Raw genomic sequence first — 17,209 nt, 5'->3', positions numbered from 1 at the left:
CCATTTCAGAAATGTAGAAATCTGTAAGTTAAATACTTTTAAAGTCAATAATAATCTTTGAGGCACAGATTTGAATTTTGCTCATTCACTCCTTTCTCCTTGTAGCTTTATGTACTCTTCTTTCTTGTCTAGATTTTCTGTGACACAGTCACTTTATTTCAGTTCCGCCTCAAAGCTTTTATCTCTATCTATTTATTTTTTAAGACTCTTGTTGCTCAGATTTCACATTTTATATCTAAGATAGTGATGACATTACTACCTGAATGGTTTTCTCATGATGCTACTTTACCTGTATTGATGATTACCTTTTGGGATAGACCTATTTGTGTTGTATTTCTCTAGACTAGGAGAACCTTGTTCCAGGCCAAATTGTTCCTCTGTAAATCTGAGAGAAGTACATACAGATATTCAGACTACATGAGGGGCACTAAGTTCTGCTGCCTTCATTTCCTGCTAAGTTTTTAAGCATTTCCTTAGTTTGCACCTTCTTGCATATTTCTTCATTTCCTTAGATTGTACCTTCTTGCATATTTCTAACTTTGAATCATTCAAGCCATCTAACTTTTACTCCTACCCAGGTTTTTAGATGGGGCTGGTGAAAATCATAGAATAAAGCAGATTGGTGCCTCATAAATTTGTGGTACTAATCTTGGGCTTTTGGTAATAAGTTGCCATAGGGTGATATCTCTCAGTTAATTCCCTGTCCTTCTTCTCAGTGGCTGTTCCACAGTTTCCTCATTCTCAAGACTGTGATTTCCCCAGGGAAAAATAAAAAGTAAATGAAGGTTCTTGAGCATTCATAACTTCCAACCCTCCCATGAAAACTTTTATAACTATCCTTTTCTTCTAATTCCTGGTCTTTTAACTCTTTCCTATCGCTTCTAGTCCCTTTATTCATCATCTGCCTCTTGTCCCTTCCTGTGTCCTTGACCTTGCTTTAACAGTTGTCTTCTTTATGTCTTCAGCATCCTTATTGGTTCTGTTACCTTAGTATTCCTGTGTACGTTGTGTTAAGTCTGTGTGCACTTAAAAGGATCTTCTATAGCTTAAACTCCTTCCTTTAACTTGCTTCTCACTTTTGTTAAAACAAATATGATGTTAAAAAATCTGGCAGTAATCTTTTCATCTCTGTTTTGTCCCAGGTCCCTATTTGTATCCTTTCTACTGGCCCACTCATAACTGCACATGTTTTCAACTACTACATGCAGTATGCCAGTGACCTTCCATTTTGTGTTTCCAGAGCCCTCTCCTTGTTTTAAACTTTTATATCCAGGTGCCTATTGGACATCTCCTGTGGACCATTCTGCAGTCACCTCACACTCAGCATGCCCAGGCATCTCATCTGTCTGACTTTTCCATGTGTTCTTGTTTTGCGCATGCATGATATCTTATATATTCATTTATTCAAATGTTGATTCATTATGCACTACGAATTAGGCACTGTCCTAGGCACTGGGAACAAAACATAAATTCTTTGCCCTAACAGAACTAATGTTCTAGTGGATAATAATAGCTAACATCTGTTGAGCTCATAATATTGGTCCATGATTTATCTATATTAACTTTGATTTTTTTAATAACTTACGAGGCAGATTCTTCTTATTTTACAGGTGAAGTTACTTGCCTATGGTTATATGATAGTGGAGCAAGAAGAATTCAAACCTAGGAAGCCTGGTTTGGAGCCCATACTCTTCCTTTCTGCCAGGATTTCTGAATCTTAACATTGCTGTCTTCGTGTTGCACAGTTCGGGGGGGAGGGGGAGAAGCTTTCTTATGCATTGTAGGGTATTGAGCAGCATTTTTGGCCTCTGCCAGCTAAATACCAGTAGTACCACTTCCCTTCCAGTTGTGATAACCAAAAATGTCCTCAGGTGTAGCCATGTTTCCTGGGGGGCAACATTGCTCTGTGCTTTATTAGAACCCATTTTGCTGTTATAATGCTATTGATTTAAATCTTACATTGTTTCCATACTTGATGGTGATCTCCTTGAGGACTACAGATGACGTTTTTCTCTTCTTGGCAGATAGCTCCATCATGCCTCTTTTCCCTTGTGACGTTAACTTATGTTTAGCAAGGACTTATTGAGCACCTGCATTGTGCAGGCCTGTTTCTAGTTGCTAGAGATAATATAACAGAGGCAGACAATAGGACAAGTTATTTTAAAGGCCAGACTTTCATTTTCACGATTCTATTTTCCAGTGCCTTTTGTAGATCCTTTACCATGCCATTATTATGTGTAAGACTTGCCAAATGAATGAATAAATATATGAATATATCTCAGTATTCCTGCTAGAATTACAAGAAAATACTTTAACCGGTGATTACTGGGCTGTGGAATTAATTTCTCTGGTTATTGTGTGTTATTGACCCATTTTAAAGGACGCTCTGTGGGCTGATTTTAATAAAAAGGAAGTGTCTTATTTGTTGAATCAGATCTTTATATTTCACTTCTAATGTATGGGAGTTTTCCTTGGTGAGTAATTCTCAAACAAGAGAGATTCAGTTGCCTTTGCTTAGGATTCCTAGCCTGTTTGTGCAACAGAGAGGCTGTCCACTATAAGAAAATAGATCATTAATTTAATGGGAAGGAAACTGTGCCCTAAAAAGTCAGACCATAAGGTCAGTTTTCTTTTGGAGACTGAACTGTTGGTGATATGACCCTTTAAATATGTGTTCAGCTGTAAATATATTATAGTCATTATGCTTCCTCTTCTCTCACTCTGATTTTTACATTAGAAATATTTGAAGACAGAGGGCTAGTTCTTTCGGAATGAATAAATATCCTGTCACTTCACTCACAGCCTTACTAGTCTACAGATCTTTTGCTCTGATTACATACTCCTCCTAAATTTTAGAGTTGCATATAACTGGATTTGTAAAATTAAAAGCATCTGAATTGGAAGGTGATTTTGTCTACTTACTGAATGGATTTAGTGTTCCAGAGGATTTGATCTTTTTTTTTATAAAGTAACATAATAAATGATAATCATTTGTACAATATTTTGGCATGGGAGCTGAGATAAAACCCTTAAAATGTTGCCATAAGTAAAGCTACTGTAATAGTTATTGCTACAAATATTATACCATATAGAAAATAATTAATGTTTGATTCAGCAGACCAAAGATAGACTCTTGATCATGGTCTGTTCCTGATAAGCTGGTTGTAACTTTGTCCAGGTCATATAAGAAAATTGGAATGCAGGGGCACCTGGGTGGCTCAGTCAGTTGGGCGTCCAACTTCGACTCAGGTCATGATCTCACGGTTCATCTGTTCGAGCCCCGCGTCAGGCTCTGTGCTGACAGCTGCTTCAGAGTCTGGAGCCTGTTTCGAATTCTGTATCTCCCTCTCTCTCTGACACTCCCCTGCTTATGCTGTCTCTCGCTCTCAGAAATAAATAAAACATTAAAAAAATTAATTTAAAAAAATCAGAATACAATTGAATAAGAGTGACATAATTATGGAACTGACTTTGAATCTGCTGTAATTTATGTTTTAAAAGTAAACACATGGGGCGCCTGAGTAGCTCAGTTGGTTGAATGTCCAACTCTTGATTTCAGCTCAGGTCACCATCTCACTGTTCATGGGATCGAGCCACATGTTGGGCTCTTTGCTTCAGTGCAGAGCCTGCTTGAGATTCTCTCTCTCCCTCTCTGCCCTTCTTCCTCCTGTTCACATTCTCCCTTTCTCTCTCTCTCTCTCTCAGAATAAATAAACGTAAGAAAGAAAGTACCTTGTCGACTTTTCTTTTTTTCTTTTTTTGGTTACAAATTATTTGTAATGTTTAACCTCTCAACTGATTGCTAACGAAGTAGTGCTAATTCTGGGAGGCAAAAAAAAAAAAAAATTGTAATTTTTTTTCCTAGCCAAGTTCACAGATTCCTGAATTACAGTTCCAAGATTAAAAACCTTAACAATAGAGTACAAGAAATTAGCCCAGATACCAGGAGCTTAGAAAAAAAAACAATGTACAGAGATTTGGAATGGAGATACTGCCTAACAGGGTTTGGATCACAGACCTTGCCCAGAAGAGAATCAGGAAAGGCAGGATGAGACGTGTATGAGAGGGCAGACCCAGGAGAATTACAGGGAGGTTTGCTGCAATCAGACGCATCAACCAGAGCCGGCAGCATTCCACCCAGATTGATTTTTGTGAGCCTGTAAATTCCCTTTATCATTTTAGCCAGTTTGGGTTGGATTTTTGTATTGTTAGTGAGTAAATAGAAGATTCCAAATTGGTACATTGGCCCAGAAGAGATTTGCTAGGTTCTATTGGCCAAATCGGAGCAGGGTATCCCTGGTATGGGTTACTCTAGAAGTACGGCCAGAACAGTGGTCCTCCAGAAGCCTAAGGGTTCTGAGGAGGTGGCTCAGGAGTCAGGCTGGGAAGGGAGGAGGGTGATGTTTGTGGTAGGGAAGGACAGGGCTCTAGACTCCCCTCTCTTCTGATTTTTATATTTTAAGTAAAAATTTTTATCTCAAGTAAAAATTTTTATCTCCATTTTTATCTATTTTACATAGTTTCCACATAATATGTAGCTTGAGGAAAGAGTGCTGTTTTTTAGATGAGTTTGAAGCCCTGGGGTAGACTTTCTCAGGGCATTTCTGCAGCTCTTCTGGCATGGAAGAGCATACCTTCAAAATAACTCTGGGCATGTGGCAGAGAGCATAGTCAGGATTATATTATAATCTTTTCCTAAAACAATCATGCAAGCTCATTTATTTATGTTGAGAGAGTGTGTGGGGGTGGGGACGAGCAGAGGGTGAGGGAGAGCAAGAATCCCAAGCAGACTCCATGCCATTAGCATAGAGGCTCGACTTGGACCTTGATCCCATGAACTCAGATCATGCTTGAGCCGAAATCAGGAGTCGGACACCTAACCAACTGAGCCACCTAGAATGTTTTAAATTCACTTTAATCATTTGTTATGACCTAGGAAAAGATGATCTCTTTCCGTGTTTAAATATCATGGTAAATATGAGCCTCCTGAAGAATTTAGGCTTTCAGGAAAATGCCATTGAAGATCACTGCCTGAAATTACATGATAAGGCATTTTTGGGAGAGAGAAAGGGAGACACAGAATCCAAAGTGGGCTCCAGGCTCCACGCTGTCAGCACAGAGCCTGACAGGGGGCTCAAACCTGTGAACCGCGAATTCATGACCTGAGCCAGAGTCAGATACTCAACCGACTGAGCCACCCGATGGCCCCTACAGAGATTTGAATTAGTAAACATTTCTTTAAATCTTTCTTCACTTATTTACACATAATACATATAATTTACACAGTGATAGTTGATCATTTGATCTGTGCATTTCTGTTTGTTTCAAGATGACTCGAGGAGAACTGCATCTAGCGCTGTCACTGAAACTGGCCCTCCTGCAATGCCAAGGTTACCTTCCTGCTGTCCCCAGCATTCACCGTGTGGAGGGTCGTCACAGAATCACCATGCATTAGGACATCCACACGCAAGTTGCTTTCAGCAGCATGGCCACCATTTTCAGCATCACCACCACCACCATCATACTCCCCACCCGGCTGTCCCAGTTTCTCCCTCCTTTAGTGATCCTGCTTGCCCTGTGGAAAGACCTCCGCAAGTACAAGCACCTTGTGGAGCTAATAGTAGTTCTGGTGCCAGCTATCATGACCAGGTATGTGGGATTTGATACATGTTTCTTTCTTAATTTTTAAAAATTGTGCTTTCCTCAAGAGGGGAAAAAAAATCCTAATGATGAATTTTATGTACTAAAAAATTCATTTCTGTTGCCCCTGCAAAAGTGGCCCAATTTTGTGGTCTGTGATTTGTTTTTAATTAAGCCTCTAGGATTTTCTGATGGTCTAAATTATTGCAACTAATTGGGAGGATCAAGGATGTAAGAGATTAGAAGTGATACTTTTTATTCTGAAATTTTTTTAGTGTTTTAGTTAAATAAGGTGAATCTGCTCTTTGGGATTTTATTTCAGATTGTTGAAATTACAGCGTCTACCTGATTTGTGAGAAATCAAGAAATTTTCCATAGTTTTTTACCTTCACCTTTTACTCTCGAGCTCCCTTTTATCTCCACTCATCTAGAAATAAACAGCCTTCTCAGATGCAAACCAATGACATAGTTGCCCAGATGCAGATGAGGTTTAGTTTATGGGAAATTGAAATATCAGTAACAAAATTATAACTAAATAGTTGATATTATTGGTGAGTGCTTAAAATGTCAAATAATATTAAGTTAGTAATGGTGAACATGTGGAGTGAATGAAGGTCATGTATTATATGTGATTTTAACTTTTGCTGTGCCATCTCTCTATAATTGTGATATAAACCTAAGTGGGTACATACTTTAAAAAAACACAACATAATTTCAAAATAAAGCTATACCTGATGTATGCTAGAAAACAGTCCCAAAGAAAATTCAGAGCAACTGTTTCTCTGTATCCCCTGACCTTTCCTAAAGTACTTGCTTCATCTTTTGAAATTTTGATGGTTATCTCTCCTGGATCTGACAGATTAAAAAAATTTAAGAGAGGGATATTCTCTTAAAAGACAAGCTGCTGTTTTTCAAGAGTAAATAAGAAAGGGTTTAGTAGGAAATATGACTAAAGAAATTTTAGATGATGTTTTTTGCCTCTTGGGAACAAGGAAGCATCAAGAAAAACTTTAGCGGACTGGATGAAAGGCCTTGCTTAAAAGCAAAATTTTCTTTCACTAGAAATTTGAGCTCAAAGGGGGAGTTAGTAAGGATTGTAGAAAAATGATGAAGTGAATCTACAGACTGTTCCCATATTTGTTCACAGGCTACCAAAATGGAGGCCTCTTGTTTACAGATTATTGTTGTTGAACTAATAAAATAATACAGCTGGTTTGAGAGATTGTGTATGTAACATTTTCTTTTACCCCAATTGAGTTATGTATAGATGGAATCTCTTTCACAGTTTTGTTCATTGTTAAATAAATGTAACCTCTTCACTTATATCTAAGTAGAGGCATTTCGACTGCACACAGAACTTGGGGAAAATTAACAGGACCAGGCATTTGGTGGTGATAATGGGTATGAAGGAGAACAGAGAGTGAAGTTTGGATATAAACAGTTTGAGACTCATATAGACATTTGGAGGACTCTGAAATCAGCCACATGCTTATGAGATAACGTCAGGTAGTTTCCAGTTGAGACTTGTGTGGGCACAGCAGGAGGTTGAGGAGTGGGGGAAGCAGACTGATCTGTGGATTTGTGATTGTGTAGATGTGTTACAATTAGTGCCACATTGTGGGTAGGCAGAAAAAGGTTGAGGAGGATGAAGCCTGATAACAGAGAAGGTTTGGTAGTCACTTGACTCTCTAGCTCTTACTGTTCCTTTGGATGTAGCTTTCTTTTCTGAGAGAATAGTTCAGTCAGGTTTTGCATTCCTTATGATCTTTGTAAAGTAATATTTGCCATTCTGTATCGTCTAGCTTACCCATTCTTTTCTTTCTAGAGTAAGAGTTGATTGAACTGTTGGAATTATGAAGAGGGTTCTCTTTGTTGATTGTTTTCCCCTTCTCTTTCTATTCTTTACTTTTAACTTTACCCTCATTTCTTTCTAGGAGGGTATTCACCCTACTTTACTCACCCTCTGGGAGCATTCTTAATCACTGACTGGAGAAAAAGATAGGAAATTTGCTCATCTTCATAGTATGTTGATAAACTAGTCCATTTGCCAAATCTTAGCTTAAATAGGAAAATAGGGAAGGGATATAAATTCGATCTTACAGCATTGTTCTTAAGCCTTATTACTGAGATTGAGGGACATACATTGTCTTTGCCAACTCCAAAGAGAGCCCAAACATTTGCTTGATTGTAGACACGTGATAGAGAAGAAGAAAGGACTTCTTTTCACCTTCTCACAAGCTTCTCCTGAGCCATCATTCCCCTTCCCTTTTAACATCTAGAGCTCCTTTTGTTTCTGTTCTTCACAGAGTCAGGAGTCCATTGCCAGTACAGAGGCCACTATGGTTCCTCTGTGGGCTGCTGGGTGACCTGGGCCTCTCGTCAATGCAGTTCTCTTGCTTTCTTCATCTCCAGCTCCTCAGCTGCCAGTATTGAAAAATTCTTGTGTATCATTTCATATATAACATCAAATTATTATTTTCTTTAATTACATTTTAAAAATTACAGCTATCCTGAACACTAAGCAAAGACTTGTATTTAAATCAGTTATACAAAGAGACAATTCTATTTTTGTAATCTGCTCTAGAGTAGATTTTGATGGAGTAAAGTGTTTTAGTTAGGACTTTTCAAAATGCTTTTGGGGAAAAACTTAAGTACTAGGGAATAGACATGGAATCTAGACTCTTTGGTTTATTTTCCAACTTACTAAAGGGACGTTTCTTAAAGTCATACTTCTAATTTTTTAGTAAATGAAAAGGTTATGAGGCATAGCTGGCTCATAGTTCATCTTGAATAATCTTACACCTTTTGTTATCTTGGATAATGTTTGTGTTATTAGAGTTTTAATTGAATGCTTGTTATATACAATTTAGAAACAGGACAGACAAGTTTTTACCTAGAGCCCTTAATCTTTTCAGTGGTGTGTGTGTTTTCCAAAGGAGTCCTAAATTAATAATCAAAATTTGAGGGTAAAGAAGGATATGGATGTATTATTTTAAAGTTTCTTTCTCTGTAAGATCTAGAGGATGGAAGAGAAATAGACCTTAAAATAATATATTAAGTAACCTTTGTTCATTTTGTACCATGATCTTATGCTTGAATTCTAAAAACTGATTGTAGGTTTTAAATATATAATCATTACAGTTTTTACAATCCAGGATACACATAGGTTTTTTTTTATGCTAAATAGGTCTTCATACTAAAAATTGCACCATTTTGAAGTTTTTAATTCAGAGATTCTAGTTTTCTGGATTGCATTAGGAATACTTATATAATATAACATGAAACAGTGCTTTGACCAAACTTTAGAAAAATAAAATAGAGTTCCTCTTTATACAGCAGGCATTGCCAGTAGACCTGAGCAACAACGGTATCAGAAGTCACGGAAGTGGTGGTTTTCATGGAGCATCTGCGTTTGACCCTTGCTGTCCTGTTTCTTCTTCCCGAGCTGCAATCTTTGGCCATCAGGCTGCTGCTGCTGCCCCGAGTCAGCCATTATCAATAGATGGTTATGGATCAAGCATGGTTGCGCAGCCCCAGCCCCAGCCCCCTCCGCAAGCCTCACTGTCGTCATGTCGACATTATATGCCACCTACTTGTAAGTATAAATTTAACAGGCACAGAACTTAAAGGCATACAGATGAAGCATTGTACATTCCTCCATGAAATAACCTTTCAGTACTTCTAATTTGTATTGTACATTTTTAGTATTTCCTTGGCCTGAGACTGGGGTGTATTTCTTTCCATTTCATCTTCTCTTCACCCCACATTCCCAGAACATCTTCTAAGTTGCATAGGGCAGATGTTGTTTAAAAAAGTCAAGTATTATAGTTTGTCTCTTACATTTTAATATTTGCATTTTAATATATGAAATTAAAGTACACTGAATGGCACCTTAGATTCCTATGAAAGGAAATTTTAAGTGATTGAGATTTATCCCTTAGGAATAACAGGCAATTTGAAAGTTCAGTAATAGTTGCTAGGCACAGGAAAATAAGTTTTGACTAAAAATTCTGTTTTTTTTTAATGTTTTATTTATTTCTGAGTGAGAGAGAGAGAGGCAGCTTGAGCAGAGGAGGGTCAGAGAGAGAGGGAGACAAAGAATCTGAAGCAGGCTCCAGGCTCTGAGGTAGAGTCTGTCAGCGGAGTCCGTGTGGGGCTCGAACCCACGGCTGTGAGATCATGACCTGAGCCGAAGTCGGACACTTAACCACTGAACCACCCAGACGCCCCTGACTAAAAATTCTGAAGGTCAGCTGAGGCAGATGAGAGAAAACCTGCACAGAAAGCTTGCCCAAATGCAGAAAGATTTCTGTATTCATTTGATGCAGACAGTTAAATAGAGCCAGACATGGCTTTCCTAAAGGAATTGAAATCGGTGAGATATCAGAGTATCATAAGAAATGAGAAATACTTTTAGGCTACATAACACATATTTACTACTTTGTTATGTTACAGGCTAATAACCAAGTGGAAATTTAATAAATACTTTGATTTTAAAAAAACCCACTGAAAATTCATTGCCAAGAGTAAACAAGGAGGTTGACAAGAACATTTGGTTTTGTTCTGATTACATGCAAGGGATAATTTTAAGTTATATATTTATATATTTAGACTTCTCCTTACATTCCAAAAATTTTAGAAATCTGGGTTTTGCAGACACAGCTGGAGTCAGCCCAGAATTTGTACAGTGAAACCTGGTGACATATCATTTACCTTTTCAATAATACAACTTAAAATGTACTGTATAAGTTAGAAAACCGATTTTGAAACAGTTTTTGCAAAGTATTGACCAATGAGCAAATTCTGTATATGAGCACTGGTATAATGTACAGACTGTTTTGTGATACCTATTGATATTTACCTTTAATTGATCATTTTTTATTAGGAACTCAAAATGTGTGGTTTTCTGCCCCCTCCCCCAAAATAATATATTGAAACAATTTAAAGGGAGCCCATTTTGCCCTAATAAAGAAGTGTTTCAAATTTGTTTTACTTTTATTATAAAAGTAACTTTGTATACATCGTAAGAAGTTCAAACTACGGAATGACATAAATGAGAAGTTAAAGGCCCTTGTCACATCCCACTCATCATAATACCTCAAATGTAGCAACTGTTTGTAGTTTATAAAACCTTTCAGAAGTTTTCTTTGTACACACAAAAGTATATATATGTCTCTTCTTTTAAAAAAAAAAAAAGTGGGATCATAACATTATTTGCCTCTCTTTGATTTTTTTCATTTAAAAAAAAATTTTAACAGTCCATCTTAGATTTAATCTTTTTCTGGGTTACCCTCATAATATCCCATTGTGTATTAAATCAGTTCTATGTTGATGATTACACTGTAGTTTTTCAGTCTGTCTGTAGGCTAACTTCTAGGAGTGCAATTGCTGTGTTAAAGTGACATGTTGAACTTTCAGGAAACAATATCAAGAACTTTTTTTTTAACTGGCAAGAACACATAAAATAGAGAAGGAAGGGAAGTGGTCTGTCGGAATGCAGAATGTCACCTTTCTACAGTGGTTAGCCATCTATTTTGTTTGGAATATATAGTGAATTATGATAATGGCTGAACTTTTCACCACACACAAAAAAGATGGTAACTTGTGAGGTAATGGATGTGTTAATGAACCTGACTGTGGTAATCATTTCACAAAGTATATGTATGTCAAATCATCATCTTGTACACTTTAAGTAAATATAATTGTATTTGTTAATCATATCTCAATAAAGCTGAAAAATAAAATGATTGCTGAAGAGTTAAATAAATTGATTCATTCTGAAGCAAAACTTTAAAATTTTGTAATATTTGTCAATATTGTTTCTTGTATAATGAATATAGAAATAGAAAACTTTGAATTGAAACTGGAAAAAAAAAATGCTCTGAATTTGAGGAAAGCTAGCTTATAATATAAAACATAGTGACTTATTATTTTTTTATGACCAGGTACTGAGTTTTCTTGGAGTAAAGCCTTGATTTGAAAACATGACATTTAGAAAATCACTTAAAAATGCATTTAAATACATGCTAACACGGTGTCTTTTGAATATCTGGCTGAAATGAGTTCATGCTTACCTATTCATTCATGCTGAATGAAGGAGTGAATCAAAAGGATTAAAATTCAAGGGAATTCTTCTGTCATGAAACAAGAGAATGGCCATACCTCCACACCAGACTCTAAGAAAATCTTCCAAATACAGAGAAATTGGGGCTAAAATCCAAGGAGGAGACAAACATATTTTTAGACCTCAAAAAGATGCATATCTCTTAGAGTAAGAGAGAGATGTATTCCTCAGAGGGACTTTTCAGCAGCCACTTCAAAACATAAAGAATGAAGAAATGGAGGAAACCATCTTTATTAAGGCTAATTCCATTGCAGATTCTCTGCACATATGCCCCTTGGTCTCCTTACTGTAGCTCAGGAAAAGTGGTATGGGGCTGGGAGAGAGAAGAGCGGCAATAAAAGAATATCTTTGCAGTCTTGTCCAGAAGAACTTTCAAGTTCCCTTCCTCTTTTTAGTGCTCTATAACTAGTAATCATAGAGGAAAGCAAGATTTAAGTATTTATGAAAGTGTTACTTCTACATTTGACTTCACAAAAGCAAAAAACTTACATATGGTAAAATAAAATTAACAAAAGACAATTTGGAAAAATGTACCTTATTATGACAAACTCTCCATGTATAGAGAGAACACTTAAAAGTCCATGAGAAAAAGGTGAACAATAGCATAAGAATATGAATAGATATTCTGGGAAGAAATATAAGTGGTTAATGAGTATGAGATTTTTCTCAGATTGTCATTTAAAAATTTTAGTAGTTTAGGGATAATCAGACACTTGTATGCTGTTCACGGAAATATTAATTAAGGTAACCTTTTGGGAAGGATATTCTGTCAAACTGATATCTGAGTTTTAAATGATTTCCTCAAAGAACTATTTATAGGAATTTATGCTGCAAGAGCCGTGAGTAGTGTGTGTGCATGAGCGTGCACTCCTGTGCATGTATGTATGAAAGAGAGATTACAAGAGGCATCATACACACAGATGTTTAGCGTTGGGTTGTTTCCCATTTTTATTAATGGCGATTTCTTTAATTAATTTTGGTATATCCCTATAATAGAATAATAGAATGCTATGAAGCTGTGAATGAAATAAAACTATATATATACTGACATGAGAAGATACCTAAGATTATTCGTTCAAAGAAGGAAACAGGTTGCAAAAGCAGAATTGAGCAGACTCAACATTGATAAAGTATCCATAAGAATGAAATGTGTACGAATATGTTTGTAAACTACAAAAGGAATGTATAACAGCAGTAGACGCTCAACCACATGGTGCCTACATTTTTTTTACAGATGCTTCTTTGACAAGACCACTTCATCATCAAGCCTCTGCCTGTCCCCACTCTCATGGAAACCCTCCTCCTCAGACTCAGCCTCCACCTCAAGTGGATTATGTTATTCCTCATCCTGTACATGCTTTCCATTCTCAGATATCTTCTCACGCAACATCTCACCCTGTGGCACCCCCACCCCCAACTCATTTAGCCAGTACAGCCGCACCAATCCCTCAACATCTTCCTCCCACACACCAGCCAATTTCTCACCATATTCCAGCCACGGCACCTCCAGCACAGAGACTGCATCCTCATGAAGTGATGCAGAGGATGGAAGTTCAAAGGAGGAGGATGATGCAGCATCCAACGTATGTTTTATGTTTTTTAAAAGACGGTCACACCGTATTCCTCTTCCTTCTATTTCTGTTAGTTTTTAAAACTAAAATCATTAGAAGTGATGTAACTATGCTGAATCCTCAGTTCTCTAGGAAGTTATTCTGTATTAATTAGAATCTTCCTTTTTCTTGTCCTGAGCTGTAGGTGGCTTGACAAAACAAGTTAATACCAGGCTATTTAAAGAAATCAGGCCATTTTCACAATATGACCCAGGGTCATTTATTTTTGTAAACCAGTCTCTTCTTGGTTTCTTGAATATCCCATAGTAAAGATTCACGTTAAAATCAGTGATCCAGAGGAACAACATACAAAGTTGTCCAAGATTTAATTCGATTTATTATGTTACCAGCCAGAGGGAAGAAGAGTACTAGTAGAATTTTCAACAACTGTTGTTGAAAAAAAGTCTTCTTTACCTAGTTTATTTATAAATTTAAATATTAAAATATTTTACTCTCCAAACATCATGAAAAGACTATATATATAATTGAGCTTTTTGTTTTCTTTTGAAAAGTCAGGATATGATTTCCTAATTCATGGTCGCAAACTGTATTGCTCTAATTCTGCTTGCCTGTTTTTGTAAATAGATTTCATAGGCCAACAGCTCTGCTTGTTCATTTGTGTATTGTCTGTGTCTTCTTTCACACCACAAAGATTAAATTGAGTAGTTGCAGTAGAGGCCATACAGCCTAAACAGTCAGCAGTATTTACCACTGGCCCTTTTCAGAGAATGTTTGCAAAACGCTTTGCTTTTTTGTTTGTTTGTTTGCAAAACTCTTGACCTAATTAATGATCTAGCACATGTATAAATTCTTCTTTAGCTATGTAAGGTTATTTCCAGAATCTCTGGCTATTACTGGCATGCTAACATAGTAACTCTTTATATAGAAAGTTGGCAATTTAAAATTAATATCTTCTGGTATCTAGAAAAAATTACATGTTTTAAATCATTAAACTTAAACATGCAAAATCTGTAAATACATTAGAAACTGACAGAAAATAAGAATTCGACTATAAAAATGAATACCTGGAATTTTTGTTTAGAACTTTATGACTGTTTACATTTATAAATGTGGCTGACTGTAGACTAAGAAAATAATAATCTGGAATACAGAATAAAGCTGTGAATGGAGCTAATATCAGTTTCCCAGATATGTTAACATGTTTTTGCATGTGTTTGAAAACACTGCACGAGGTTAAAAGTTTTTTCTCTTAGAATAAGCTTTATTTGTTAAAATGGATGAATGTCATTACAGTATAAAAGCAAAGCACAATATTCCATTTCCTCCCTTATTTTGTGCCTGCAGCATTTGCTGGGGTGTTTAATTTTTAAAATTCTGTTTCCACTCATTTCCTCTTGTTCTATTTAAAATATCTGCTGTAAGGAAAATATACAAGATAATGTTAAAAATTTTTCTTGGGTGATTTTTGAATTGGAGGCATTGTAATAAATGAGCATTGAGATTTGTGGGGTTAGAGTTTCTTGATTTACTTATTAATCAAGATAACTATATTTTTATAATTATTATAGACGTAATTTTTGGACTAATTTATAGATGTTTGTAATAATACTAGATTGTTTTTTCTACATTAAGAAATAACCAATTATTCAATTATTTCCAGTGGTCTTTTTGTGTTCTGTGTTTCCAGGCGGGCACATGAACGGCCCCCACCCCATCCACATAGGATGCATCCAAACTATGGTCATGGGCATCATATTCATGTGCCTCAGACTATGTCCTCACATCCTCGACAGGCTCCAGAGAGATCTGCCTGGTCAGTATCTTGTTTATTTCAAAGTTGTGCTCAGGAGCCTGTGGTAAAACTGTCAGAACAGATGCTTTGTAGTGGAATGCCATAGAGAACGGTGATGTGGAGAGGCTGAATTCCAGCATAGCTGTGAGGCAAGTTATAGAAACTTGGAGTGGAAAGAGGAACTTGAGTTCTGGGACAGAGAACCATGTCAAATGGGAGTAGAGCTTTTTTGTTACTGTTTTGCAGAAGTATCTGCCATTAACGTTACCTCCCTAAATGGATCTTACTTTCACAACGGCCTTATCCACCTCCCCACCCCCCACCGCCTTTGTACTCAGATCTGCTTTGCCACCTCTAACCCTGGCTTTTTGACAAGGGAAATCCAGCCGGCGTCCTCCTAGGCGAGAAACGGAAGCAGATTTACATTAATTTTTCTTCCTGGATCTTTCTGAGATCGTGATCCACAATGACATTTGAGGCAAAACACAAAATGAGAATAAAAAAGTGAAAATTTGGCATTTACCCATTTTACTCTTTCTAGAATTTTTTTGCCTTTGCTTTAAAAGGTATAGAAATGTTTGCTCTCCTAATTTTCCAACAAACAAAAGCCCTGGGAGCATCTGTAACATTCATATAAACCGGAAAACTAAACTCTATATCTTGTATGTTCCTCAAGAAGAATCAGACTTTTAGATTTGAAGGGACCTTAAAGGGTCATTCATTATATTTCCTTCCTTTTTAGGATGTGAAACTGAGTACAAATGCTTTGCTTCTCATAGTCACAGAATTGAATTTTTGAGTTTTAATTGCTGAAATGAATTTGAAATTATTAGTTAAATCTTTGTGGCTAAATTATCTTTTTCTCAGCTATGTTAGTTAAGAAATTTTACTTTAAAAAATGTAAACATGCTCCCCCATTTCTGTTGATAATAAAGACACTATAAGGATGGCTAGATGTTTAAGTGCTCTCTCCTCCTTCGTCAGGGAGCTGGGGATTGAAGCTGGAGTGACTGCAGCCACTTACACGCCTGGCGCGCTGCACCCTCACTTGGCCCATTACCATGCGCCACCTCGACTTCATCATTTACAACTAGGAGCTCTTCCTTTAATGGTAAAAGAGAAAAATGTCAAAATTCTGACTTATCCTCCTTCTAAAAGTATTCTTCCTTTTCTAAATTAAATTTGTTGGAAATTTTTTTAAATGTTACTAGTCGATATAGGTGTTTTAATAGAATTTGAGAATTCTTATTAGATTGAAATTGTGCTATAAAAAGATAATAGATAAATTAAAATCTGTATTTGTATTTGCATTGTGAAATGTACCCTCCTTAATATAAAAAATGACCAAGGTTTTTCTTCTATACCAAGATGATAATCTTGATCCACTGTCCCTAGGACACATGCTTTATTTTGTCATAACTGCTAATGGTTCTGTGCTGATGCATTCATTCTTTATTTTCTGATCTGCAGAAAGACTATACTAATTCTCTGATTTGAACAGATTCAGCTCTTGTCAGTACCAATTTGAGTTCTACAGAACAAGTTCAGCAAAAATAGATTGATTTTGCTATTCATAATACCTACAGGTTATAAAAGTGGTACACAGTAGGGAGTTGTTTTGTCTTGTGGGGGTAAAGACCCTGTGGAAACGGTTTCCAGGACGCTCTCTCATACCTGCGACCCAGGCTTTGGAATTGGGAGCAGTCCTCTTACAGTGATAGCTTGTAAGGAGCTGTCAAACAGCATAAGCACAAGGAACTCCAAGTAAGTTGGTATTTCTAGATCTTGGGCATGGGGATCACTCGGCAATAACAAAGAAACTGGGACTGAGGAACAAAGGAGACTAAGGAAGGTTTATAGGGTAAGTGCAGACTTAAATACTTTGAGGAGTAGGAGTTCCTTTCTGATTTTTTATTTTCCATAGAGATGTGGAGGAGGTTGGGTTATCTGCTGAGAGGTGGGTAGTATTGATTTTGATTATAAGGAAAGTTGCAGATATTTAAACAATCTATTTGAAGGTTAAAAGTTACTGCTTATTTTAAATTCTTTGCCATGTATGAATTGTCTTTTAAAGCTATAAAC

The 17,209-nt window shown here is 36.6% G+C and overlaps 1 protein-coding gene across 5 annotated transcripts in view; it reads left to right on the top strand.

Annotated features, from left to right (window-relative positions):
- RNF111 (ring finger protein 111) overlaps window positions 1–17,209 on the top strand; it is a 91,774-nt gene that overhangs the window by 66,438 nt on the left and 8,127 nt on the right. For 3 of the 5 annotated variants that reach the window (XM_077747885.1, XM_077747873.1, XM_077747879.1), the window contains exons 6-10: window positions 5,330–5,649; window positions 8,977–9,235; window positions 12,999–13,347; window positions 14,996–15,148; window positions 16,112–16,238. In XM_077747885.1, the coding sequence (XP_077604011.1) occupies window positions 5,330–5,649; window positions 8,977–9,235; window positions 12,999–13,347; window positions 14,996–15,148; window positions 16,112–16,238 (1,208 nt within the window). The remainder of the gene's footprint in view (window positions 1–5,329; window positions 5,650–8,976; window positions 9,236–12,998; window positions 13,348–14,995; window positions 15,149–16,111; window positions 16,239–17,209) is intronic. The other 2 variants (XM_077747897.1, XM_077747888.1) reach the window with 1 other exon arrangement.

The sequence above is a fragment of the Crocuta crocuta genome, unplaced genomic scaffold (genome assembly GCF_008692635.1).
Source record: "Crocuta crocuta isolate KB4526 unplaced genomic scaffold, BGI_CrCroc_1.0 scaffold130, whole genome shotgun sequence".
NCBI lineage: Eukaryota > Metazoa > Chordata > Mammalia > Carnivora > Hyaenidae > Crocuta > Crocuta crocuta.
The sequence above is the reverse complement of the archived record's forward strand: the minus strand, read 5'-3'. Positions and strand labels throughout refer to the sequence as shown.